Here is a 26,807-nt window from a genome sequence, read left to right on the forward strand (position 1 = left end):
ACCCACGGCTACAAAAGATGTAAAGAATATAGTTAGATGATTAGGGAGCTGATAGGTGATAAAATATCGCAGCCGGTATGAATCGCGATTACTAACTTTGATTTGTGTATAACTCTTGAGAGCGATAGAGTCTTTTGCCAACGACCGTCAAAGTCGTTAAAAGTAAATTAAAATATCCAAGATTCTGATATGACTTTTGGAATGCCGTGCTTAAGAATACGCCGTCAAATACTTAGAGTACCGATCCTTAGAATTATTCTTTAAGAGTATTCGTCATACCATGCAGGCCAAGGTCCCCCTAATGCATATGATGCAGGCCGTCTGGGTTATTTTGATTTAGTGTTGACCTCTCTCACGGTCGTTAGGAAAAAGACTAATTTCGGCTGGACCCGATAATTATGTACTCGGGGCAGGTAAAAAGTACTGGACAATGCAGGTTTTTGGTTCACCAATGGGAGCGCGTGCTAGGCGTGAGCTACTGCAAAAAAAGCCCAGAGACAAAACTTGCATTGTCAGGTACTTTTTACCTGCCCCGAGTACCAGGCCTGCAAATCTACCAGCTTCAACTTGCAGTGTTAGCCCTGTCATATAACTTTGCCCGGACCGATTTCAAAACATGGCGGTCGATCTATTACGTGAGGCGGCTATTGAGGAGATCTCGGGTGCTCATCAAGCGGGGCTTCCCCGCTTTGGTCCGGATCGACCAGCAATAGGTAGATACGGTGAGAATATCTAATGGAAGATGAGGAGATTCATGTCTTTAATTGGCCGACGTATTTAATGATCATCACTCTGGCGATGGGAATGTGAAGTCTATCCAGATCAGAGTAGGACTGCATATCATCGAAACCTACTGATTTTGGTCACCTGCAGTAGGCCCGTTATGAGATGAGGAGTAGATAGCTACACCCACTCGTAGAGTAGCTTTTTAACGTTTCCGGACTGGACTTGATCTGCATACCTCCAAAATATGGTTGTCATGCACGATTTACACCCATATGCAGAGTCAGTCCGGAAACGTAAAAGACTACCAGTACTCTACTCGTATCTTACTCACGTTTGTAAAAGGAAACACCATTGCATAGCAGATGGTATGCAATAGTATTTCCTTCTGTGCTTCAAATGGGGTATTTTAGCTGCGCGAATTGAACAGAAAGTCGAGCAGGTTGGACAGAAAGTTGGCTGTTTTAGGAAGAGAATTGCAGTCTTTCAATCAATAAGATGTGCAGGACCTTTTGTCGAAGTGCTCGACTTTCTGTTCCTAAAAGACTCTCATGTGTTCAACAGGGGGGAAAAGGAGAAGGTATGTGGATGAAAAACCCCTACCTACTGGTGCCGTTCGCCATTGGTCCTGCAGTCATGAGGCGAATGATACGATTTAGCTGCATTGAGAATTCTATCAATATATCTCCTACAATGTCCAATCAACTTGAAGGATATTTATTATCTCCCGCCATCACTAATACATAAAGGAATCAAGACTCATAAACAAGCCCGAAAGGAGGGAAGAAACGTAAACGAGGGGAAGAAACCTTTCGGCCTACCCAAAGTGAAGTTAGATAGCAAGGTTGTGGATTAGCTCGTTTGACCCCTCAAATGTGAAGGTTTCTATCTCCGAAAGTGCTAGTTATGAATTATGAGACGAATACCTTGCTTGGCCTTGGCTCACTCAAGAAACTGTACTTGTCAATATCGGGTTTCTCCATAAGCCATCCTTCCATGAATCACATATAAGATACTGTGTGCTCCTTAATCCTCCCACCGCCATTGCCGTACTGAAGGAGTAAACGTATAAAGACTATATTCTAGGCCTCTATACCGTCTTCAAGACCTCCCAATTCCGTACCAAGCGTTAGGATATATTCGGTGTCGAGCGTCCAAAGCAGCGGGACAGAGCCTGTAAACCCCCGCCTAAACTCTTCCGCATACAAATCGCACAATTTCCCCCACGAATAATTATGAATCCATCAACCAACTTGCTTCGTTTCGATATCCTTTCAAAAAACAGAACCAGGTTCACTGTCAGGGAGGAGCGCCTCAGAACAAAGCGTACCCCGATCAGATTAATCGATATCCAAAAGGGGGAATTAGTGAAAGTGTCCAACGAACCGTATGCAATTCTTTCACATGTTTGGTTCCAAGGCCCCCAGCCGAACCACGATGAGATGTCATTCGGCCTACTGAACGGAAGGTCGATCAAGACCCTCCGTGTGGAGATACAAAATGAGGAGGAAACACTTAAAGTACTTCCTACCTTTATCAACATTCTCGAGTCGGGGCAGGCAGATGTCACGGAAAAGGTCCAAGAGCAGATCGGAAAAACTGAGATTTGGCCGGCGATTGCGGAAGACTTGGGAGTACGAGATATGGGTTTAAACGAATTATCTAAATCCAGACAGGCTGCTATGGTTGAACGCCTGAAGGCAAGAGAGCCAAAGCTTAAAGCAGATCCGAGGGTGGATATGGGACTGGCAAAAGTCGAGGGGGCATTACAGGTGGCACAGGAGGGGGGTTACAAGTATTTATGGGTGGATACATGCTGTATAGACAAGTCGAATAGCACCGAGATGATGGAGTCGATTGCATGCATGGGGGAATGGTATGCCAACGCGGAGGTCTGTCTAATATATATCGAAGACACCTTAAGTACATTGTTTCCCGTCACGGGGGATGGTGGATACAGTTGGTCGAGCAGAGGCTGGACCTTACAGGAAATTGCCATGTGCAAGAAGGCGTTCTTTTATAACCAGAGGTGGCAGCGTATCAACCATAGTCTTGAAGACTTAGATCCGAACGTCACAGAAAACCAAAGGATTCTAGAAGATATTGCGAAGGTCAGCCGTGTTCCGGGTCAGCTAGTCTGCAAGGAAGGTAAGGTCCGTCTTCCTGCCTCGTATGTATTGCATTATGCGGGTATGAGGCAATGCACCCGCGAGGAAGACCGAGCCTACTCCTTGATGGGAATACTGAAAATCAAAATCCCAATATTGTATGGAGAGGGACAACAATCCGCCATAGGGCGCCTGATCGATGAGATTCTCCGATCCAAGAGTGATGTCTCTGTATTTCACTGGGTGGGAATGAATTACGGCTGTAGACTACCTGGAAAGTCAATGTACCCGGTGAGCTTGGACGCCTATCGACTGAAGGGAAGTGAAAAGCAGCGGAAACACATCGAGCCCGTTACCATCAGCAATGCCGGTGTTGAATCATTATTCGAGATTCTACAGTTCCGACCAATATTTCCACCTGTCGATTATCCCGGAGGACTATTGGGTCTCCTTGACAAGATTGGTGGGAAGCACCCAAATATCGATTGCACCATCCGATTCCGTATAGAATATCTTCGTAGTATCGACGACGATAAAGCCGAAACCGATACTACAGGACTAGATCGATTCGTGGTTTGCTGCCCACTCCCCGTCCTAAGACGCCAAGTGAGATACGCGCAAAATAGAAAAGAGTGGAAGGCCGAGCACCCTGAATCGTTGACCGGAAGCTGGGTACTTGTAAGACTTGCGTCTACCGCATCCCCTAGGTGGTTTCTGTGCATGTTAGGATTCGCCCAAGGAAAGCAAACGGGATATGTGGGATTAAGACTGCCTGCGATTGTCCCGTCAATTAAGCCGCCTACCATTCACCCCGACCATATCATCAACATACGAATATCTTGAGAGTTGGTAGCCCTCGGAAAGTATAGTCAGGTTGTGCGTGGTTTCTGTGATAGTGGTAGGGACTCGGAATGTGTATTTTCTTGAAGAAATTTTAACTTTGATATGTGAGTTACGTAATGTTGCTTTTCTTTGGGGCTTTGGGGGGGGGGGGGGGATGTGAGTGGCGTGAGGTTAGTTCAAACCAAGAGTTATTTCTCGCACTGAAAATGTACTTTATAACTGTTCTTCTAATGAGAGAGTTGGGTTTGTATGGTACGTGACTGTGGTTGAGCATTTTCGCTGGCGAAACCATATTACAGTATCATTCCAGCTATTAATGGATCATAAGAATACAGTACCAAAAAGGGGTTGTGATTCGTGCTGTAGGAATGCCCAAGCTATGCGCATTCTGAGAAATACCACCTTAAAGCCGCAGTTTTGGGAATCAATTATTGATATTAGTACCGTAGAAATACGGCACCACTGCCTCTGTCACCCTCAGGGGTTACAGGGGGAATAAGTCAACTCATTCTCGTGATCATCACAATCAACCAATCAGAATTATCAACATCATCCTGAGCACATAGTGGAGTAACTGTTTCATTATGTCGTGAATATTGGACGGACAAAAATTAATTTTTAAATGTATTCACCAGATCTCTTTAGCCCTTTGATGAGGTATCAAAAATGGCGGAGTTATTGATGAATTACATGTAACTGGTTGATATCTTAATAATTATCATGTTCTCGCCGATCCAAAAGTTGTCCTATCCATCAGAACATACGATTCGGGTGCCCTATCTGCCAGGAAATTGATATACCGACTCACATGAACATAGCGCCCCACTGGTAAGAAATCGACCTACCCATTCCGTTCCGATAGATAAGTGGAAGTGTGGGTGTCCTATCGTATGAGTAGGATACAGCTCTTAGTGTCAAGGATTTGTCAGCACTTCAAGTGAGTTTGCCTCAATTGTCTAATTGACTATACGATGGCCTACTCTACAAAAAAATCAATCTCAAAAAATTCTGAGCTTCTACTCTACAGTTCAAGCCAGCTAACCTATGCTACAGTCTGGTCTAAGCTGGCTAGTTCGGTCTCGGGCTGACTAGTGTACATCCTAATGGTCGCCGGTGTACCTTGATGGTTGTTGGGGTACATCTTGATGGTCGCTGATTGATGGGACAAACAACCTCTGTTGAGTGGGGTGTCTCTTTGTATGTATTCCGCTACACCAAGTCTCTTGTAGATAGGGTGCCCGAATCGTACTTCCTGCTGAATAGGACGCTCTTACGACCCGGTCAGAACAGGGCGCTGTTTGGTGACGGGGAACTCAAGGGTTACTGTTCAGCCAAAGCTGGAAGAGGCAGCATCGGGGATCAATATCGCAGAGTTTAGGGGAAAGCCGGGGAAATTAAGAATAGAGAGACGGCGTTCAAGATCTGTTAAAAGGGCGCCGTGTGTGATATCATAGTACAGTTGTAATATTCCTGCTTGTTTAATTTCTGTTTATCGAATAGTTTGGAGAACATTTCTGTGGTAGTATTTTCAGTAGTGGTTTTAAACAAACAAGAAAAGATCTAGACTTTAGAAGTCCTCCAGCCAAATGGCTGGGTACGATTCCTTCATGGGTGGAGCGGATGATATGGTGTCGCCAGAAGACAAAGCTGAACCGAGTAATTTTTTTAAACTGTTTTAGAGAACTGGTTTGAACTGACATTAACGATAGCTAAAATTATAAGACGGACTTGTTACTTTTCGTCCCTCCCTTGGTGGGATAACAAACCCGCTGTGTAATCTTCTGTCCTTATTTCTATCCTCTTCGGTTGAGATTTCATGACCCGCATCCTTTTGAAATCTCTTTACTCCCCAGATAGGGTAGCCCCAGGACCTTGGCAGCTCGGCATACAAGGGTGCCGTATGTATGGTATTATTGATACAATACAATACTTGTATAATACGTTCCCTAATTTAAAATACGTTCCCCCCGATTGCTACTGGGGGAACCATGCCCACCCACATCCAACTCCTTTGGGCTCCGCAAAATACAGGGTTGGATGATTATTGCAATTGGAGTTCCAGGCGTCCCATATGGCCTTCAGGCCGGCCATTTCAGTATTCAGGCCGGCCATTTCAGTATTCAGGCCGGCCATTTCAGTATTCAGGCCGGCCATTTCAGTATTCAGGCCGGCCATTTCAGTATTCAGGCCGGCCATTGCAGTATTCAGGCCCGCCATTTCAGTATGCAGGCAGACCACCTCAGCTGAAGAGGATGTCATATTCATACACCCCACATTCCCCACAGTGCGCCTCGATGACGCAATCCATCACACCTTGGAGGCCACTCGCCCTACCCCCGTATCCCCCAGTGATGTGATCCCACACGCTCTCAAATCCCCCGAGAAGGAACCTCAGCTCACTATACAATTCTCCCAGGATAAGCATAAATACCCGCTCACCTCCCCCGTTCTTCTCGCTCTCCACATTCTACACAACTCCTCCCCCCTCTCTCCACTCATCTTGCTCTCAACCTCCGAACTTATAATTTCTCTCCATCACTCCCTTCGTCCCAGTCTCAGCAATAATAATGGCGGAACTCCCCAAAGACACAAGAGTGGATTTCTACGACGCAGCTAGTAACTCTCCCCGCACTACTATCCATTAGTCCCTGGCTAATCTCCATCAGGAAACGAACATGCCGGCACCATCCATGGCGTAGTTGAGCGGGGGCCTATTAGATACAGTGTATATCCCCTTCACCCCCGTTCCCCAGGTACTGTACTGTACTGACTAGAGGTGAACTAGGTCCTACGGGACGGAAAGTCACAAACGGAGGTCGTGCCGGAGGATAGAATCATCCGGGTTAAATAGTAAATTTCCCGCGTTTGGAGGAGCTTTCAGTACGGGGAAGATATGGTCATGTACTCAACGATGTGAAATTGAATCTTCTTTAAATTTATGCAGAAACTGTGAACTATGTGGAGGCGGTGAATAAGGCCTTGTGACAAAATAGTGTGAACTGACGGGGCATGTGCCTGTCTCTTGCGATGGTTGTATATCCTTACCCCGATCATCAACGGTGTGAGATCACAACGTGTTGAATTAAGTACTGTAGATGTGAATCACATAAAGCAGTGCATATCAAGTACCACACGGATGGGTTCTATTCTCTCTGATGCAATATCGATTTCTTTAGATTTTCGGGATATTTCATCAAAGGCTGTATAAATTTCACTTGCTGGAACTCTCTCAACTATTCTGAAGGAGACGTTATTGATAAACAGAGAGCCAAAGTGGGAAATAAAACAAAAGATTATCCAAAAATAAAATAAAAGTCGTCTCGACCAATCCCTGAGTTGTACCCACATTGACAGAGCTTATGCTCGAGCTTGATCTCAAGCTTAGCTTACTCGCTCTGAACTAGGCTCTAGAGGCCATAAAAGAAGCAAAAAGGGGAGTTCTACCCACTAGAATGATTCTTCAAATAATTAATCCTTTCCTACGGTCTTACTCCATGAGATGAAGCTTATATCTGCCATTTTACTACGTATACACTACGTGTGAGGGTAGTCTGTTTTTGTATCATTGACCACCGGATCGAGCCAGTTTACGAGCCTGTCATCAAAGTTCGAGCCTTGCAAGCTTCTGTCTTTTAAGAGTCGAGTTCGCTTGAGCTGATATGAGCTGGCTCAATTCGAGCGGGCTCATGGACTACACTACGTGAATTAAGATATGGGCTAGGGTTATCATGACCACTGGTAACCAGCACCAACGTGTGGCACACGGCGTTTATATAGGGGACAGGGCGAGGCTGTAAACGAAACGGTCGCTCGAGCGGGAGGAAACTTCTCAAGAGGCGCAGTGGTGTTGAACAGCGGCTCCATCCGCTCGAAATAGATTCCCGAGACCAAATCACAGGTAGAGTGCACATTTTTACTCAAGTGTTTAGGGGTAGGGCTTGAGTGAGTGATTTCCCTAACGGTCTTGCGGGTGTTTCCAGTCCTATCTTCAGCAGGCAATACCTCATTATCTCGGCCATCACAACCTGTGTTTCCGTGCTCCCTGGTTCCCGGGGGCTTATGTGAAGTGTTAGAAACTTTACCGATCACAAAATGGCTTATTAATTGTACACTCACCGTGGTTTCTGAAAGACCAACTCTCCTAGTTTCGGGCAACAAAAGCTGCCACCATACAATAGACACATTAAGATATTTTCTAACCGTCGCCTCCGACATTGCTGATATACACTCCGGATTAACAGCATACAGTTAATCATAAAATATCACTCGTGCCAAGACCCCGCCCGTCAACTCAGCGAAGCATTTAAATCACTCCCGCCACACCCACGATGATTCCCCCACGCCCAAAGTAGTTCTCATTCCATGCGACATCTGAATAACCCGCGACAAGCACCAAACACCTACCCATCGTCATATTTCCGCTAAAGCCAATCACACGAGATCACTCGCGCCAAGAGAAGACCTCCGACCGAGTGAACCCGTTGCTCTTGCAAACAAGAAGGCCCAGGACCACGCCGCCGGTGTTACTCCCTCAAACGCAAGGGGTAGCATTCGGTCCACGGCGTTGACAAGCACCACAGCCCAGACAACGTCCACACCACGCCTGCAAAAACCATCCCGCACCACGGCGGTGCTTCTGTTAATCATAGAATATCACACGGGCCAAGACCCGACCGTGAACTAAACGCAAGCATGTAAATCCCTCCCACGATAATTCCACCACACACGAAACAGTTCCAACTACATGCGGCAGCAGAATAACCCGTGACAACAACCTTTTTCCCTCAAGCTGTAATTTACAGCCAATCACACGAGATCACTCGCGCCAATACCCCCGCCCGAGTGAACCTTGACTGACCGGGTGAATCCTTTTGCTCCTGCAAAAAGGAAGTCATAGCTCAGAACCAAGTCGCCAGGGTTGCCCAGCAGAAAGCAAAGGTCCTCGCCATTGCTCACCACCACAGCCCAAACAACGTCTGCACCATGGCGTTGCTCCGGCAAAGGGGGAGACGTAGCTCAGCACCACGCCGTTGCTCCTGCAAAAAGAAGACGTAGCTCAGCACCACGCCGTTGCTCCTACAAAAAGGAAGTTACAACAGTGTCAAGAAACTCAAGCAAGTACTGCAAGTAAGGAGGTGATGGTCTAATGATTGCAAGGTATCAAGCTGCACATCCCCCTTCTTGCAGCATGCCTCAAAGTGTCGTGCAGACAGAGAGCTGACGGAAATACCCTCACTAATCCAGTTTCAAGAATTGCAAGAGGTGCAAACAACAAATATGTTTCCAAGCTAGAGAAGAGCTCAGTGCAAACGGGGGGAGATAAAAGCTGTAGGGCTTACACCATATGCAGGAATCCGGGGCACAGGCTTAATTGAAGGTTTAATTTACATCAGGTGTAAGCTACTGTAGAAGGGGAAGCGACATACTATAGTCAGGCTTTGAGTTTGCAAACATTTTGCGCCTGCTCTCCTGTATTTGTATTCAGCTACCCTAGCATTGCATTCACCTTAGTCAATTACCTCCCATTTATATAGCTGTTGCTTACCAAACATGCATTAGAAGACCAATTTAATTGACTTCTATTGTTATGCCTGTATTTCTCCACATGCTTCTCACGTTTGCAGCCGATGCATTTCACAGTTGACATATTTGATGGTGGGGAAATGTTGATTTTGTTGATTTTTGGCTTTGCTTGGGGTAGTTATTTGAACTGCGTGTTCTGTTGTCAAGTGGGTAGGTCATCACAGTTACCTGATATTTGTGGGTGTGTGGACGGCTTTTTTCATTTTGAGTGGACAGCGGGCGAGTTTTAATGGGGCAGATCAGTTATCATGCAGCACTCCTGCACGATTAGGGGTCACGGCAGTCAACCAGTCAGCTTTTGAGAAAGTATAAAAATCGAAAGACAATACATATGAAGGAGGGTATTCACGGCAAGTGTGAAGAACCTATTGTGACTGCTCGACTGGAAATGCAAGACCTGATTCACTGACATTGGGTCAAGACAGAACATCGCTACTGTCACGCCAAAAGGTTTTAAATTCCGATTGAATTCTGAACTTTGATATCTTGATACCTTGAAGTACCCGTTCGAAACCGTGAAGTCTCCGTTCGAAGCCGTGAGACCTGTTTTGATACCGTGAAGTACCAGTTCGGCCCCGTGAGACCCATAAGGCACCTATGATATACCGTGCAATCCGTTTTGACCCCCTGTTCGTTCTCATGAACTGCCTGTGTGTGCCTACGAACTCCCACTTGATGTCAGTACAACCTGTGAGGACCGTTTAGAAGGCATTACAGCTCGTGAGACCCTTTTTGACGCCATTGAAGCCAATTTCGATACTGCAGCAGCACAGGACTTGATCTGAGGCAAAAGGGCAGGCGTTCTGATCACTTTAGTGATCAGACCTGGAACAGGAAAACTACGAGAGATGAGAGAACCATGATTATCAACCTAAGGGACTCTGGGAAGAGATTGAAAAAGATAAGGAGGGTCTTGGAAATAGATTATCGTACCTGTCAGGGAATCTATAGAATGGCAAGAATAAATGCCACACCAACCAACAGGAGAAGACAACTTATGCATATCACCTATGTTTATTACAGCAGTCATCAGCAAACCTGCAGCCTTCACCAGACACCCAAGGCACTCAGGGCGCTCGTGGGGCCCGGTAGGTAAACTACCTCTTCAGAGATACGGCAAGCATTCCTGGCAAGTTCTGGCGTACAGTTGTCCACCCCAGCACAGACTAGTCTGCACAACGCACCCCGACACCTAATCCTAGTGCTTGGCACAATGCGGACATCAGTTCAGTCACCAGAAAATGCCAGTTGTTCGTTGGTATATCCCGAGTGCTCCTGGAACATCCCAACTGCTGCAGCAGGCTCTGGGATAGAATAATTGCCCTGATTTCTTCTGACTTTGCCGGATCGGGTGCTTTGAAACCTGGCTCTCACCCAATGTACCGATTCCTATATATCGGTGGCCCATGCTCTCCAGGCATACACATCTCCACTGTACCAACCTCTGGTATTCATAATTTGCCTATGAGATTATCAAAATATCACTCGAATAACGATCTCTACTGCCTCCAGAGCACTTGTGACTGCACTTTTACAATTGGTGTATTCAACATCATGATCCTCCGCCTAGTACTAAAACAATACGCTATTTAACACCTTAACCAACCCTAATACAATATACTGAAAAGAACAAATCACCCACTATCTTCCTCCTCCCCCTCCTCTTCGGTGTCAATGCCGTGAACTTGGACATTAATCACTTTATCCTGGGCACTGGCGGAACCAACCAGATCTCGTGTAGCACTCATTGGTATTCTCCAATCAATTTGGAATGTGACAAGATCCGCAGCCAGAGCTTCATCATCCTCGCTAAAATCCTCCTCCGGTATCACTTCAATAGTTACCTCGTTTTATCTTGTATCTATTAGGGTTAGCATTTAGAATACCACTCGCTTTACCAGCATCTAGAGGTATCATACCTTTTCTCGAAAATTATCTTTGATTACCTCCAAAGTGGCCTCCTGGTTCTGTTTACTTCTCCCCTTCCAAGTGTTACTAATACTGTTAAATATTTCTACTCGAGTTTTGGATGTCAGCTCGGCAATCCCGTATAGGCATAGGAAAATCCGCCATTGCTCCCAAGGCACTCGCTATATCAATGAATGCATCGGGCCATACTTACTCACAACACTCAAATTCTGCGACTGAAAATTATCAGTCTTCAAGTAACTCCCTGTTGACTATGCCCGAATGCCGTGCCAGATCGCCATCGATATCAGGCAAATAAGGGTAAAGGTTATCCGCTCTAGAAATTCGGGATCCCTAACCCTTCACACTTTTACCCCATCGAAGTATTTAAAATACAATATATCGATATTTTCCGGAGACATAAAGTGCATTCGGTGGATCTTGAATCTGTCATCGGCTATTCTGAATGCCCTCTGAGCATCCATAATACCTTGTAATCCTCTTGGGGGCTCAACAAATGATCATTCTTCAAAAGGTATTCCACTTGAGCCGCCTTTGCCTTAGGCCCCACAAGATTCCCAAGCCCATATATCGTACAGTCTGACAGGCACCATTTCACTTCGTGTATCAAGTGGGAACGGATATGGGAGTGCAGACTTCTTCCTATCGTTCTCAATTATGCTTCCAAAACACTCGTAAACCCTTTGGGGGCACTCAACTGTTTAATAACAACCTCAGCAAGGTATACTCTACACCTTACTCGGCGGCTTGCAGTTGCCCACATGCTCACTACCAGTACAGAAAGTCTGGCTACAGGTGGAAAGGGCTCATATAGAAGAGTATACTCCCTGATTCACACATTACACTCCTTCTCAATTCTCTGAACCTGCACTGATAGCACATTTGCACTACTACAGTGAGGGACCAGAGACCTCTGACTCAATTGACTAGAAGGAATGTCGCCAGTGTTCTCAAAGATGTCGTGACTATTTTCCAAAATTTTAATTTCGCTTTCCGGTATCAAATACTGTCGCTTTCCGGCATCGGAGCTCTGTCGTCTTCCTATCTAGATGAGGGAAGGTACTCGATTTCGTAGACTCTTTGCGATCGACCCTGACCGTGAAGTTGGCTTGAAGGAAACTGATAACTGCTAACAGAGTGCTAGCCAATTCCCTCGCTAGTTGGTGAAGAATGATATTTCCGGTAAGTGGGGGACGACTCCCTGTATCGAGAGGGCATCGAGGAAAAATCAATATGGCGCATAGGAGAGGTATACTCATGAGGATAAACAGGTGCAGAGGGCCTGGACGGTGAGGGTTTTGGGGGTACTCTCCGAGATGCTGTGGATGCTACCTGAGATTCATTCTGACTAGGTGCTGAAGTGGCTACTGCTCTCCGTTATTTACGTATTCCTTTCGCACCCCGTCGAGTGTCAAGGGAACGAGTAGCGAGTATTCCGCAGGGTACGAAGGGGGCAGTAGGGGTCGGTGTAGGAGTCTGCAATAGGGGTCCTGAGGGACTCTAGCATTGGTAAGGGTCAACGGGACAAGGAAAGCAGCTGAACGGCAGTATTCTTGAGTAAAGAAAAGGAAACAATATTATTTAGTAATAGACAGCGTAGGTACAGAAGACATAGTATATCAAAAGAAAGAAGAGAAAGAGAACAGAAACAAGGACGAAACCTACTAATATACCCAAGGAAATCCCAGCGATGACAAATCCAAAGTGACTCACACACTTACGACCGACAGAACCCGATAGAACTCAATAGAATCTTTCTGACTAATCCAACTCCTCGTAATCCAGTGTATTAACTAACTGATCCATGAAATCAAGTTCCCCTCTGAGTGTTAACCACTAATACTTACATGTTAAAAAACATTAATGAGGGAGATACAGTTAAACCTGTACCATATCTACTGATACATCGGAAGAAGCAATGACCTCCGCTACCGCGGCAGTTGGTTTCCTCCGAGCATTGCCCACTGCTCTGATAGTGGTTGCTTGAACTGCATGAGGTCTCTTTCTGACAGTCTGAGACCTCTAGGTGGGAGATGGGGGGGAGGCTTGAGATTCCTCCTCCAGCTCATCCTCATCCTCCTCAGAGCTCTCGTGGTTGTTATCCGGAGCATTATCATAATCTGATTGGGTAGTACCAACTATTTATTCTGCCTCAGATGCCTCAATTGCCTCAGGGTCCTCCTGCACTTCAAAATTATCAGTATGATCTTCGGGGAGATGAAATTCTACCCTTTGAGCACTGCTCCTCCCAGTGGAGGTTTCGGAAGAATGGAGAATACCTTTCCGAGTTATTTGGGTGGCGGTGATTGATTGACTACTCCGAGTGCGGGCTGGCAGTGGAGTCAATGGTCGGTGGGATATCTCAAACTCATTAGTCTCTCCAGCTTGTTCAGGTCATGTTGGAAGTCATGGACACTTTGGTGCAGGAGGTGCTAAACTGGAGGAGCGTTTGGTGGGAATTATTCTGATCACTGGTAGGAATATCTACAGTGCTCTAGAATCACTCATGATATCTTCAGTTAGAAATCAATTCTTAGCGAGAAAATTTGCGCCACTAAACATTTATATGGCAGGAATCATCCGGTGTTACTATTACTTCCGCACTCAACCGAATCATTTATCATCACTTATTTTACTGCACTTTCTGAAGCGGTACCGAGTGCCCTGAGATCAATCTAGGAGTTTGATTCGACTTTGAAATAAAAGCAATACAATTACTACCTGGACTAATCAAATCTTATCAAATCTAATCTAATCTAATTCTATCCGATATAACCCATACATTGATATACAAAGGGAAATCCAAAACACCAAATCGTACCGTATCCCAGTAGCTACTGTGAGTGCTCAGAGAGTAATCCTAATAACTATTAAAATGTTAGTGACAATTCCGCAGGAAGGGAAGTTAGAGATTATATCAAAGGGAACTATTGATACCCACCACCATCACTACTACCATCATTTCCACCACCTCCAGCTGGCCCACTACCTCCACCACCTCTACCACCACCACCGTCTCCAGCTGGTCCTCTACCACCTCCACTACCTCCAGCATCAGTAACCATGAGTACGTCAGCAGCTGTAAGTGCATCAGCAACCGTGAGTGCGTCAGCAGCTCTCTTGGCTACTATCCCGGCAAGTGTCCAGATTGTCCCCTGTAAGAAGTTTGGGTCAGCAACCCCGACACCCAAAGGATACTTCCTAAAGTATTTAGTGTCTAAATCGTCGATAGTATCCTGCTGTCCATCGCGACGCCTAATAAGAGTCTGAATTAGCCTTTGATTACTGGCATCAATTCTAGGCATATATACCCTCAGTCCTTTGGAATTTATCCCGTGCTTCTCCTCCTCGTAATCCGAATTCTCTGCAGGAATATCGATCATCCTATAATCATATTCCTCAATGTGAGGAAAAGCTGGGTTCAACAGGGGGAATTCTACACCACCCAGATTAGAATCTGCTGCTGTTCTGTGGCGGACTGCCAATATCCTTTGAGGCCTGGTATTACTGTTCTTCAACTAACCTTCCAGTTCTTCTGAATCAGTAATTTGTACCTTTACCGGCTGAATGGGATGAACAGCTGCCGGGAGGACATTCTCAATTGCCGCCAGATAGTCCTGACTGCTCTGCCAGATGCAGTCTACTTCAAAATCAAGTTGCATAACTCGGGCAAAGTTATCTTGGTTAAAATTCCGTTGAACGAAGGTTCGTTCAGGGGATTATTCCAGTCATAAGTAGGTGGTGGCACGAGGATAAACAATGCCTCTAGAGAATCAGGGTTGACTACGGTAACCATTATGGAAAGTCGCACAAGTAACAGGGTACTGTACGCTCTTTCCTTTGCGAGAGCGTCCTCCGGCTGCCTGACCACCGCTTTCATCATGATCATCACTCTGACCGGCAGCCTCTTTTAACTAACGGTCTCTCTATACCTTTGATAACTTATTCTTCATACCAATATCCACCGTGAGTAACTGTAGAGCACTCGCTCGTACTCTACTGGTATCGCAATCACCCCCAGTCCAAATTGGCAGAAAACCATTGAGGGAGGGCAGGTTCATTAAGTAAAGGCATAGGGCATTAAACGCAGCCAATCCGGAGGTGTTTTTATTGATCCAACCTACATTTTGCATTCCCGCCTTTAGGCTGTTGTAGATGCGGGAGTAAACTTTAGGCAAGTTGAGTATATCTAGAGTCATCTTCGCTTTGGTTGTTTAAGTCATCTTAAATGCCCTCGAGCTCGAGGATGTCTCTTGAACACTCGGGGATGTTTCTTGGACAATCGGAAATGTCTCTTCGACAATCGGTGATAGCTCAGGTTTGATTCATCTCTCTCGTACTGATGAGGGATGGTCATTTAGTTCGGACGGGCTTGCACTAGAAAACAACCGAGAGGAGCATCGAGGCTTGAATGTAAGGGTCTCCGGTGCAAGAGCCTTCGGTGGAATACTGACGGATGCTGCTGAGGGAGTAGTAGAGGCTGCTGGGCCTGTTGCTGGGGCTATTGCTGCTGGGCCTATTGACTGGACTGCAGTAGGTTTGAACCACGTGAGAACTTGACATGGGACTATGATCTTCCAGGCAATGTTCTTTCGTAGAGCACTAGCGGGTGGTGGTGGGCTGCACTAACTCTAAGTACGGTCATCCGTGCAAGAGGTTCTAGTGAAGCACTGGTGCGTTCTGATGAAGCAGTGGAGACTGCTACTAGTAGGCCTATTGCTGGGCCTGTTGCTGGCTCTTGATTGTCACTTATGTATGGTTCAGAGAGTTCGGAACCAAAGTCGGGAAAGGAGTCGGAATCAGTTAGGGATGCTCTCCAGTTACTCGAGGAGATCCCTTCAGTGTCTGATGGAGCTAGGTTAGTATTTGGCGGAGTCCGGAGTTCACTCCCGATTGATGGAGGTACGGGGTTTTGCTTTCAGCTATTGTTCATTGGGGTGGACCCGGAAATCACTGGCGACTGCCTCGAGGGTGTTTCTGGTATTTCATCTGAGATATATTTGATAGTTTTGCTGAACAATTTGCGACCTGAGGAACGTTGATGTTTCTTATATTTTCTGGACCATTTGTGTTTCTTGGTTTTTCGGTTGGGTCGTTTCGTTATCGTCTTCGTCTGTGTCACGCAAATCCTTCTTGTTGGGAAGTTGATTTGTGTTCCTGGAGCTACCGAGAGTACTTTGAGCGGTGTTTGAAGTCCGATAATGTTAATGCATCACTGTGATGAGTGTGGTTCTGAAATGAATTGAATTTCGAGAGAGAAATACCATCTTATTTATAAAGATTGAATAGGTTGAATCGCTTGAAAACAGAGGAACTTGAATGATGAGATTTCAATAGGTAATGGTGAAAGCAATGGAGAACTTGAAGTGATAGGTAGAGAAGAACTTGAAGGTGATTAGAAACTTCTCATGAACTTGAAGGAAGGGAGGAGTGCTCTTACACCAAGTACGATCAACATTTTCCTTGAGCTCATCGCGCTTCTAAGAGCATCCATGAATGCTATAGAAGCACTCGAGGGTGCTCGTACTCAATGTTTGCTTCAATATATGATATTGATTATCTATATATTCCAGGCCCACTCTGAGATGCTCGGACGGTACCAATAGTGACGTCGATAACAACTGATAGGGAAATCTCGGACAGGATTTTCAGGTTGCCCGAGAACCGTCGCAGTACAATTCCCGGCTTCGTGGTAATGGGTTGAACAGGACAACCCGAGTCCATTCCCGTCATCAGAGTATAAATACATAGGCGGTCGAGGTCGTGATTGCATGGGCGGAGGTGGTGGTTAGGGGCCGTTGAGTAGGGTAACTCACTGTGAGTCTTGGCGATCCATCCTGGTTCACTCTCGGCACCGCCACTCACTGGGCGGGTACAACGATCGATGACTGCATGGTACCGAACGCACCGTCTCGATCCCACGATAATGATGGCGCTCAGAATTCAATGATGCCGTATTTCCCCATCCTCTGCTTCGATAGAATACATAAATTTCGGATTCCGAACTCCAGCTTACTGCATCGGGCGAATCCCACTACTTGTCTCCGCTTTTTCTTCTTACGCTAACTCGGATTTTGAACTCCAGGTTACCGCCTTGGGCAAATCCCGCTCCTTGCATCAGGTTTGTTTTCTAACACTAATTTGGATTTCAATCTCAAACTATGCAATGCGTAATACCTACAACCCAATATGTGAGTGACGATCCATGACCGACATTCCATATTGTGTATTGTTGCAGTCTGGTAGGGCAATGTCGGACAGGATTTTGAGGTTGCCCGGGAACTGTCCCCTTACCATTCCTGACTCCATGGCTATAGGTTGAACACGACAACCCGAGTCCATTCCTATCATCAAGTATGTGCACACCGGGGGTCGTGGTTGTAATTGCAGTGGCGGAGTGGGTGGTTGTAGGCTGTTGATTAGGGTAACTGATTGTGAGTCTTGGCAACCCGTTTTGGTTCACTCCCAGCACCGCCACTCATTGGGCGGGTACAACGATCGATGACTGTATGGCACTGAATGCACTGTCTCGAGCTCACGATCATAACGACGCTCGAAATTCAATGATGCCGCGTTTCCCCATCATCTGCTTCAATGGAATACATAAATTCCACATTCTGAACTCCGGGCTACCGCTTTAGGTGAATCCCACTAATTGTCTCAGCTGTGTTTGATTACTTTAACTCGGATTCTGTACTCTAGGTCAATACTTTACCAAGGTTCAACGCTCATAACCCTAACTGGCTTCCACTAGGCTTCAACCACCACCAAATACATATTCAAGTATTTCATTTTTACCGAAAATTGTATATTGTACGCGTAACAAAATCAACTTTCAACGTTCGTAACCCTAACTACCCACAACCAGGTTCCAACCACCACCAAATACACATTGATGTATTTCATTTTGACCGAAAATTGAATTTTGTACCAATAGAATAACATAACGACCTGAAGAAAAACAGATAGAAAAGTGTCAATTCAGTATTCTGTCCTAAATTCTAATTCCGATACGTAATCATGAAGCTTGCAATTACCAGTCTTCGAGCTGTCTCATATTATTATTCTAGACACTACTGAGTAATATTGAATCGCTGGACAGATATGCATGGCTACTAGGACAGCATGTAAAGCAAACACTAATGGTGAAATTGGTTACTACTGTTTGTGATAGCTTGATAGGTATAAATATCAATCGAAACAGAAAGTGCATCAGAGTTTACAATTGAGACCTGTTGGTATGGTTTGCTATGATTTGATTTGTATGCACACTTGTCGTTACAGAATTTAAATCAGGAATAGTAAATAAAATTTGTGAGGATTTTTGGCAATCGCTTGATACGTATGCATACAAATCGGAATGGCAAGTAAAGTATATACCGATAATAAAAGCTTTCTGTATGATGTTTCAATACTAAATAGGAGTCAATACCTGTCAGAAAAATATTCGAGTCAATAATTAGCAGTGAAATTGGTTGATATCATTAATAATTGGTTCTTACTTATACGTTCTTATCAGAACAGCAAATTTAATAGTTGTTGACAAACAAAACCTCTTGTATTATTTACAGTCCTTTGATGGGTATGTATCAGGACAGCGAGCGTATCAAAAATTCAAATTCTCATTTGTTACAATCGCTCATGAAGGTTCGAAAGCTATAAATATTTATTGGCACAGTAAAATACTCAAATTGATACTCAATGTATTTGATGGCTTGATTGGTATACCATGTTCTGGATCAATATTGAATAGATTGAATACTGCACTATGGTTTACAAAATATCTTCTCCCAAAATACGAGGTTGCGGCTTTCCAATCCATTCTGAAATATATCCAATCTATGATCATATTCTGAACTTGAGAATGAACAATATTCAGCACTTATCTCTAAAACTCATGTTTTTAATTGATAACAGTTTTCATAACGTGTATCCTGATATTTTGTATTTTTGTAAACGGGTAGAAATTTGACGATGTCCGCAAGATAACATCTGTTCCACCTCACCTACCTATTAACAGTATGCGCCCGAGTTCCCCCAAGCCTTTAGAATTAGGATTATGAATGCTTTTGATTGAGAATGTCATATTTGAGCTGACTGGCGGTCAGTATAGCACTCAATGGCTTGAGCGTTCTCAGTGTAACCCAATTCAGATCCTAAAACCTTGTCCGATTTCATGGATCGATTGAATAATATAGTAGGTTACAAAGGGTCGAATTGATCAGAAAAATTCTATGGATTTCTAGAAGATTCTTTCGATTTTAAGGGTATGAGTCACTTGGGGTTTGTGATTGCCAAGCTTTCTTTATGTATATTAAGGAGCTTTGCCCTCGATTTTATTCTCTTTCCCTCTCTTTTCTTTTCTTTCTTTTGGTACTCAAAGGCTTAGGTAATCTACGCTGGCTATTGCTATTCAAGTACTATTTTCTCTTCCTTTATAAGGAGGCCATCTCACTTCTCCGACTTTCCCACCGTTAGTCCTAAAGTTTCTCTAACCCCTCTCGCTGATTAACCTACTAGCCTCTATGACAATCTCCCGTACCCTGCGGAACACTCGCTACCCAACTCCATAGGATTACGTTGCGTCGTAATCCGCACCATACGCCATGTCCACCCCCAACCGACCTACATGGATCTCATTTAACAAAATCGAGCAGTTTAACCATCAGTACAAATAGAATACTGCTGCCCTATTTGACCAGCTCCCTACTATATTTTAAAGCATCCGACACAAGAGGGATAGTGCTCGTACACTGCTCTCCACCGCCCACAAAACCATTGACTACTTGGAAGAGCAAGTAATACAGGTCAACGTTGACCTCAATGTTGACCACACTGCCCCTGCCCCCAATGTTCCTGTCCCCATTTTCGCTGCTACTGCACCAACCACTTTCTCCACCTTTGGGTCTGAAACGTTCTGGGAAAAGTTCGATGATATTCGGACCAAAATCCCCGGATTTGTTACCCAACTCCGAATGAAGCTCGAAGTCAATCATAATCATTTCCGCAATGGGACAGCAAAGGTTATCCATGCGGTCACCTGTTTGGAGGGAAGAGCCATTGATCAGGTCATACAACTTGTTAACGCCAATCCTGCTGACTTCTTTTCCTCCGTCACCTTCTTCGTCGCCCACATGGAAGGCTCATTTAGAGAACTAAACACTCAAAGTACTAAACACTGCCAACTCGTCCCCCTGAGGCAAGGCAAAGGTGACTTTGCCACGTACTACTCGCAGTTCATCAGAAACGTGTCCCACTTGCATTACCACAAAGGAGTCGAGATTGACGAATTGCTGGAAAGATTGTCGGACAACTTTAGAGACGTCATGACATATCGAACGGACAGACCCAATATGGTGGAAGCATATGCGACCATGTTAGTGACGATCGACAACCACATGTAACTGACGTGCTATGATGAGGCACCACCATGACTTCCTTTCGAATAGTGTAAATAAAGAGAGCGAGTTTTGATGATACTCGTTCAGAAAGAAGAAAATGGCAGTTTGTATGTTTGAACGTTCCCAAGTCTAGAAAATTATAACTTTAATGGGTCTCCTCTCTATTAAACATCACTTGATGATGAGAGGGCAACCTGTGCCAACACCGAGTGCTTTATAGGAATACGGCATATTTGCTCAAGTTCTTTTTCCGACTGACAATCTGCCTGTTGATAGTCGGGGGTACAGCAACTATTTTCTATCAGGGGAGAGGAGAGTAACTACAACACCTTGAATGAACTTCTGTACGAGTCAAATCATGCAATTTGGCGAAATCTGTGGTTGGAATCTCAAGAACTATTGGAAACAGCCGACCAGATAATAATTGTTTATTCTAACTTTATTAGAACCGATTTGTGTGTTTGTAAACCGAAGTTTTGTTTTAGTAGCTTGAGTCGCACTCCCACTCCCCAAAGATACTCCCGTGCAAAACAGGAGCATTCCGGAAGTTTGACACCGCGGAGGTTAGTGTTGGGGATTAAAACGTGTTTTTGGAAGTAGATTTTCCATTAGCTCCGGGACACCGCCAGAATCATGTCTGTAGTGCTAAAGCATCATCTTTGAGCGTCGGTTGCAGAGATATGAAACCTCAAAGATTCGACTGCCTAGGTAGTGAACTCCCGTCCTGTGTTCCCTGTGCTATCAGCCATCTTTGTACTTCTGTTCCAGGCTTGCTCAGCCCCCTATTTTTGACTTGTAAGACTTCTTACTCCTTGAGATCACTGTCCTCTATACCACTAAAGGTAGGAGCCTAACTGCCCTTGTCTTCACGTGTCGATGAAGAACAAGCTGCTTTTACTTAGAGTCGGTGGCTTAACTGATGGAATAGGTTCTTTTGTAGCAGCCTGCTAGTGGCCTTCTTACATTACTCCCCTCTATGGTAGACTCGTTTTGAGTCCACTGTAGTGTTACTGGAATATTAGTATTTGCCATAGAAGAAAAACTGTAGCTCTATTGGTGATTACGTACAAACTATATCTCTGTTTCTATCTCCATGAGAGAAAGAAAACTCTAAAATGAAATGCCTTTTAAAAACAAAGAAAATGACATATTCTCCACTCTTGTCGTAGAACCTTCCGTTCCACTAGTGGAGGTTTCGATTTTAGCAAGAATCTCTTTTTTTCCCTTGCCTTTTTTACGTGGGTTTCCTCATGCTTCGGTTTTCTATCGTTTCTTGCATTGTTTCCAGGGAAAGATGGTATCCGAGCTCTGTCAGACCGATGAAAAACCTGGTATAGGAGAATTGATTTTTGTTCCCGGAGTTCTTCTGGGATACAGAGCTACTCACGCCGTGTTTTGAGGATCCCTAGAGTTTCACCGTATTTTCCGATGTTTTTGCGGGTATTTTTGATGAAATTCTTTCAGGGCCTCATCGGCTCTTCCTTGCAGAATTTCGTCTGGTTCCCAGGAGTCTTCCGAATGATAGCCCTCCCAAACAATGCGTAACTATACAAATATCTTCTAATGCCCAGCCTATTGCCATCGGCTATTAGCTATTTCTTGCAGAACGTGATTGTATTCTCCTTCGACCTCATCTGTAGTAGGAGGGACTTCAGTGCGTTGAGGGTATTTCACTCCCCAATAGGACTCCAGCAGAAATATTTGGAAGACGTCATGAATGTTCCATTGAGAGCGAAGCTTCCGCCAGTAGAACGCAACAAGTTTCTCATCTACCTCAAAGAGACCTAGTTTCTTGTAGTCAAGTTTGCATGAGGGTTGATCGGCAACCATATTGCGTCGGTCCATCATAACCTTATCCACATCTTTAGGTTTTGGAGCTTTTATATGCTTCTGGTCATACCATTTCTTCTGCCGGGCCTGTGCCTTAAAAATATCAGTCCTCTTAGTTTTCCAAAGAGCTTTCCACTTGAACTTTAGTACGGCACTGGAAACATTGGCATTGCCCAGCTTCCTTCTGCGCGAATGCCAATCGGAATCAGGCTCGAACCCATAGTTCGCGTAGAACTGAGATACTTTAGTGGACTATTGGGTTGCCGTTTTGTAGGCGTACTGTGCAAGCGGCAGTAACCCTGCCCAATTGTCCTACTGGTAGGACCAAAAGTTTCTGAAATATTGCTCTAGCATTTGATTGACCCTCTCAGTTCACCTGTCAGCTTGAGGACGATATGCCGTAGACAGACAAAGGTTGACTCCGAGAAGCGTGATCAATGAATGCCAGAACTTGCTTTTGAATCTGAAGTCCCGATAAGAAATGATTACTTCGGACAGTCCATGTAGTCGCCATATTTCTTGAAGGAATATATGCGAAAGTTCCTTGATTGTTGCCTCGGTCTTGAGCGGTATGAAGTAGGTGATTTTTGTAAAGCGTTCAACAATAACCCCGATAAGGGTATAGGCTCCAGATTCTGACATACTGACGACAAAGTCTATCGAGATGGAGCTGGAAGGAGTGTTGGGGATTTTTAATTGTTGTAGCATCCTGTACCTATGACTGGAGCTTTTATTGCTTTGACATTTATCGCAACTCCGCACGTATTCTCCCATATCATTGTCCATCTTTGGGCAAAAGAACAGTGCCCGAAGATGCTCTGCAGTTTTGGATTATACCCGTTCTTGGTGGTGTGGGGTTCGGCTTAAGGCTAGATTTTAGGCCTAAAATGGTCAAATCTCAAACAATCGTAAAAGGCATGACGTACGGGGGGTATCCAATGACACTGATCCGGCTAATAAGTCCCGTATGGGAGGCATGCGATGGCACTGTTTCTGCCAAAAGGTCTCGTACGGGAGGTATCCGAAGGTACGGGAGGTATCCGAAGGCACTGGTTCTGCTGAAAATCCCGTATGGGAGGTATTCGATAGCGCTGACTGTGGTAAAAGGTAGTGTACGGGAACATTCCCAAGGCACTACCTCTGCCAAAAGATCCTGCACGGGGAGATTCTCAAGGTACAACCTCTGCTAAGGGCGGCGTATGGGAGGAACTCAATTCCACTACATATCTACAAAGTACCGTACAGTGAAGTGTCCAGGCCACCGTCTCTGCTGAAGGCGGCATACAGGAGGTACTCAATGAAACTGACCATGCTAAAGATGGCATACGGTAGAGATTGTAAGAGCTTTGCTCCGCCAACAGCCCGTATGGGATCGGTTCAGGGCGGCGTTTGTTCTAGAAGCCCCATACAGTAGAAACTGATAGCGAGCTTTTTGCAAATTGTAGCGTGTGGAGGAGACCGATGATGATTGGTTTAGCAAAAGTGGCGTAGGACAGAGGGGTGTCAACGCATTGACCAGTCAGTCGCATTGACCAGTCAGTCGCCCCATGAGGGAGGTATTTCACAACTCTGACTCTGCAAAATGGCCCCGTACGAGAGCCAGGTGCATACCCATGTGCATACCCAGTACGAGAGCCAGGTGCACGCAGTTGACTCTGCAAAATCCTCCCGTACGGGAGGTATTTTACAACTCTACCTCTACAAAGTCCTCTCGTACAGGAGGTATTTGACAACTCTACCTCTACATAATCCTCTCGTACGGGAGGTATTTGACAACTCTGCCTCTGCAAAATTGCCCCGTACGAGAGCCAGGTGCACGCAGTTGACTCTGCAAAATGCTCCCATACGGGAGGTATTTGACAACTCTGCCTCTGCAAAATCGCCCCGTACAGGACTCATTTGACAAGTGTGTCTCTGCAAATTTAGGGAAGTGAGCTCAATGTTGAGGTTAGCAGTGACACAAATTGTGTATTTTCAAGTTCTGTAACCACCATATAGTTGCGATCTGAACAATGCTACCAGTACTAGAACCATGGTACAGTATCTAATTGGGAACTGCTCCAGGTGGTGCATCGAGCGTACAACACCTGATTCAAGTTTGGTAATACCACAGGTGCTAGAATGACCATATAATACCTATCTGCATGTATGAATTGGATTCGGACTACAGACAAGCTTGGGTGTTGTAACAGGGCCGCTATAAAGCTGTTACAAAAGTACCTGTTCTACCAGTTAAGCTAAAAAGACCTTACGGTAACCGCAGCTTGTTCTTCATCGACGGATGAAAGCAAGGGCAGGTGAGCCCCTACCTCTGTTGGTATGGAAGGTAGGGATTTTAGCGAGTAAGGAATCTTACAAGTCAAACCTACAGGTGCAAGCTAAGGCCCGGAGGATATGCTCTAATATGACGGAGGTGATCCGGTCGGTATCTCGATCTGTTTGAGAAGCATTTGCGGAGTTGTGAAAACGTTGGAAAAAAAGTATGTTTTGGTCGCCAAAAATAACGCCTGGAGCGTCAAACCGCCGGAACCCTTCTATTTGACCCCGCTGCACCTTTGGGGAGTGAGAGTGTGACCCAAGCTACTAAAGCACAACTTCGCTTTATAAACACCCAAATCAATTGAATAAGCATTTGTTGTTTGGTTGGTTGTTTCCGTTAGTTTTTAGGAGGCGACCAGCTCCTGGCAGAGATTGCTAGATTTGACTCGGATAGCAGATGCTCCGAAGTGTGGTAGCAACACTCCTAACTCCGCTCCGTAGGAAATAGTCGCTGTGCACCCGACTATTGACAGGCAGATTGCCAGTCAGAACGAAAAACCTGAATAAGGGTACCGGACTTCTATAAAGAACCGGTGTAGCTCCAGGTTGGCCTCCCATCATCAGTGGATCTTTACTAGCGAGAAGACCCCTTAAAATTATTAAGTTCCTAGACTACAAAAACAATCAAACAAACAAACTCTATCTTCCTCTCGAACAAGTCCTATCATAACTCGTGCGTTTCTATTTTTTATTTTTCTACATGATGGAAGTCACAGTCATGCCCCATCATGGCATCTTTGTTACAGATGTGCAAACCATTGAAATTCACCTACTGCATATACAAATCCGGTTGACCACACACTTCCGCAACCCCTTCCGCAACTCCCTCCGTACAAATTCTCGAACATGCAAATCTGCAACCGAGCGTAAGCCCATTTCAATACCACCCCCACCATTTGCTCTCCAACATGAATGTCTGCCACTAAGCATTCACCACCAAATCCAGCACCACCCTCTGCAGTGAATTGTGTGCCTGCATCACCACCAAATCTGCAACAAATCTGGAGAGATTTTGCAGCAATTATACCCATTATAACCATTTCTGATGGGGTGAACTCAGGATTAAGGTCAGCCCCCTATCATCAAAAACAGGGAGACCCCTATAGTATGCAGTTTTACGTGCCGTACAGTCCCCTTCAGGCACTTCTCCTTTGATATATAGGGGACGTAAGGTTGACTTGCTTTTGCCTCCTAGAACAAGCGTTGTGAGGTGGTTGTTCTACCTGTATGGATGCATTGCGTTCGGACCCAACGCAAGATTGCGCGCACAACACATACAAATTCGCAAGGCTTCAGTACCCTCTGGGCTACAGTGCGCACCTCCACAGCCAGCAGCTCCACAGCCCGCAGCTCCACAGCCCTTACCTCTACCGGCAACAAATCTAGCACCTCCACATGCACGAAATTGACACCTCCGCCAACACTAAATCAAGAACCAAGGCTGCAGCGATTCATGCACCAAGGCTGCAGCGATTCTGCTCGAAATCATGCATCAACTATGCAAGGAATCTACTCCAAATCATGCAACAAACGGGCAGTCATTTTGCACCAAATGATTCAGCGATTCTGTAAAGAATAGGGCATACAACAACAGGTATTTGCACGCCACTGCCACCGTATCGAGATACTGCTCATTCAAATCACAACGGCCTACAGATTTGACGACGCCTGAAAGCAATCAAGCTGAAGATAAAGAAGGGTAGCGTTAGTTAGGGTTAGGGTTAGTTAGGGTTAGTTAGGGTTAGTTAGGGTTAGTTAGGGTTAGTTAGGGTTAGTTAGGGTTAGGGTTAGTTAGGGTTAGTTAGGGTTAGTTAGGGTTAGTTAGGGTTAGGGTTAGTAGGTTAGTAGGGTTAGTTAGGGTTAGTTGGTTAGTTAGGGTTAGTTAGGGTTAGGTTAGTTAGGGTTAGGTTAGGTTAGGGGTAGTTAGGGTTAGTTAGGGTTAGTTAGGGTTAGTTAGGGTTTAGTTAGGGTTAGTTAGGGTTAGTTAGGTTAGTTAGGGTTAGTTAGGGTTAGTTAGGGTTAGTTAGGGAGTTAAGGTTAGTTAGTTAGTTAGGGTAGTTGGTTAGTTAGG

The 26,807-nt window shown here is 45.2% G+C and overlaps 4 protein-coding genes across 4 annotated transcripts; 3 read left to right on the top strand and 1 right to left on the bottom strand.

The window, feature by feature from the left end:
* Positions 1-1,958: 1,958 nt before the first annotated feature.
* Positions 1,959-3,674, top strand: H6S33_007584 (uncharacterized protein; the record flags this gene model as incomplete). Its single annotated transcript, XM_044838949.1, has 1 exon — positions 1,959-3,674. One exon carries the CDS (start codon positions 1,959-1,961, stop codon positions 3,672-3,674), a length of 1,716 nt encoding a protein of 571 aa, XP_044689120.1.
* An 11,758-nt stretch (positions 3,675-15,432) lies between these two features.
* On the top strand, positions 15,433-15,928 carry H6S33_007585 (uncharacterized protein; the record flags this gene model as incomplete). The annotated part of the gene is made up of 3 exons (XM_044838951.1): positions 15,433-15,476; positions 15,548-15,719; positions 15,785-15,928. 3 exons carry the CDS (start codon positions 15,433-15,435, stop codon positions 15,926-15,928), a joined length of 360 nt encoding a protein of 119 aa, XP_044689121.1.
* A 3,864-nt stretch (positions 15,929-19,792) lies between these two features.
* Positions 19,793-20,590, top strand: H6S33_007586 (uncharacterized protein; the record flags this gene model as incomplete). The annotated part of the gene is made up of 2 exons (XM_044838952.1): positions 19,793-19,854; positions 19,930-20,590. The coding sequence occupies 2 exons, from the start codon at positions 19,793-19,795 to the stop codon at positions 20,588-20,590; spliced, it is 723 nt and encodes a 240-aa protein (XP_044689122.1).
* A 1,569-nt stretch (positions 20,591-22,159) lies between these two features.
* On the bottom strand, positions 22,160-23,059 carry H6S33_007587 (uncharacterized protein; the record flags this gene model as incomplete). The annotated part of the gene is made up of 2 exons (XM_044838953.1): positions 22,160-22,601; positions 22,794-23,059. 2 exons carry the CDS (start codon positions 23,057-23,059, stop codon positions 22,160-22,162), a joined length of 708 nt encoding a protein of 235 aa, XP_044689123.1.
* Positions 23,060-26,807: the final 3,748 nt, after the last annotated feature.

Source organism: Morchella sextelata (assembly GCF_020137385.1).
Source record: "Morchella sextelata strain SCLS chromosome Unknown scls_23, whole genome shotgun sequence".
In the NCBI taxonomy this organism is placed as follows: Eukaryota; Fungi; Ascomycota; class Pezizomycetes; order Pezizales; family Morchellaceae; genus Morchella; species Morchella sextelata.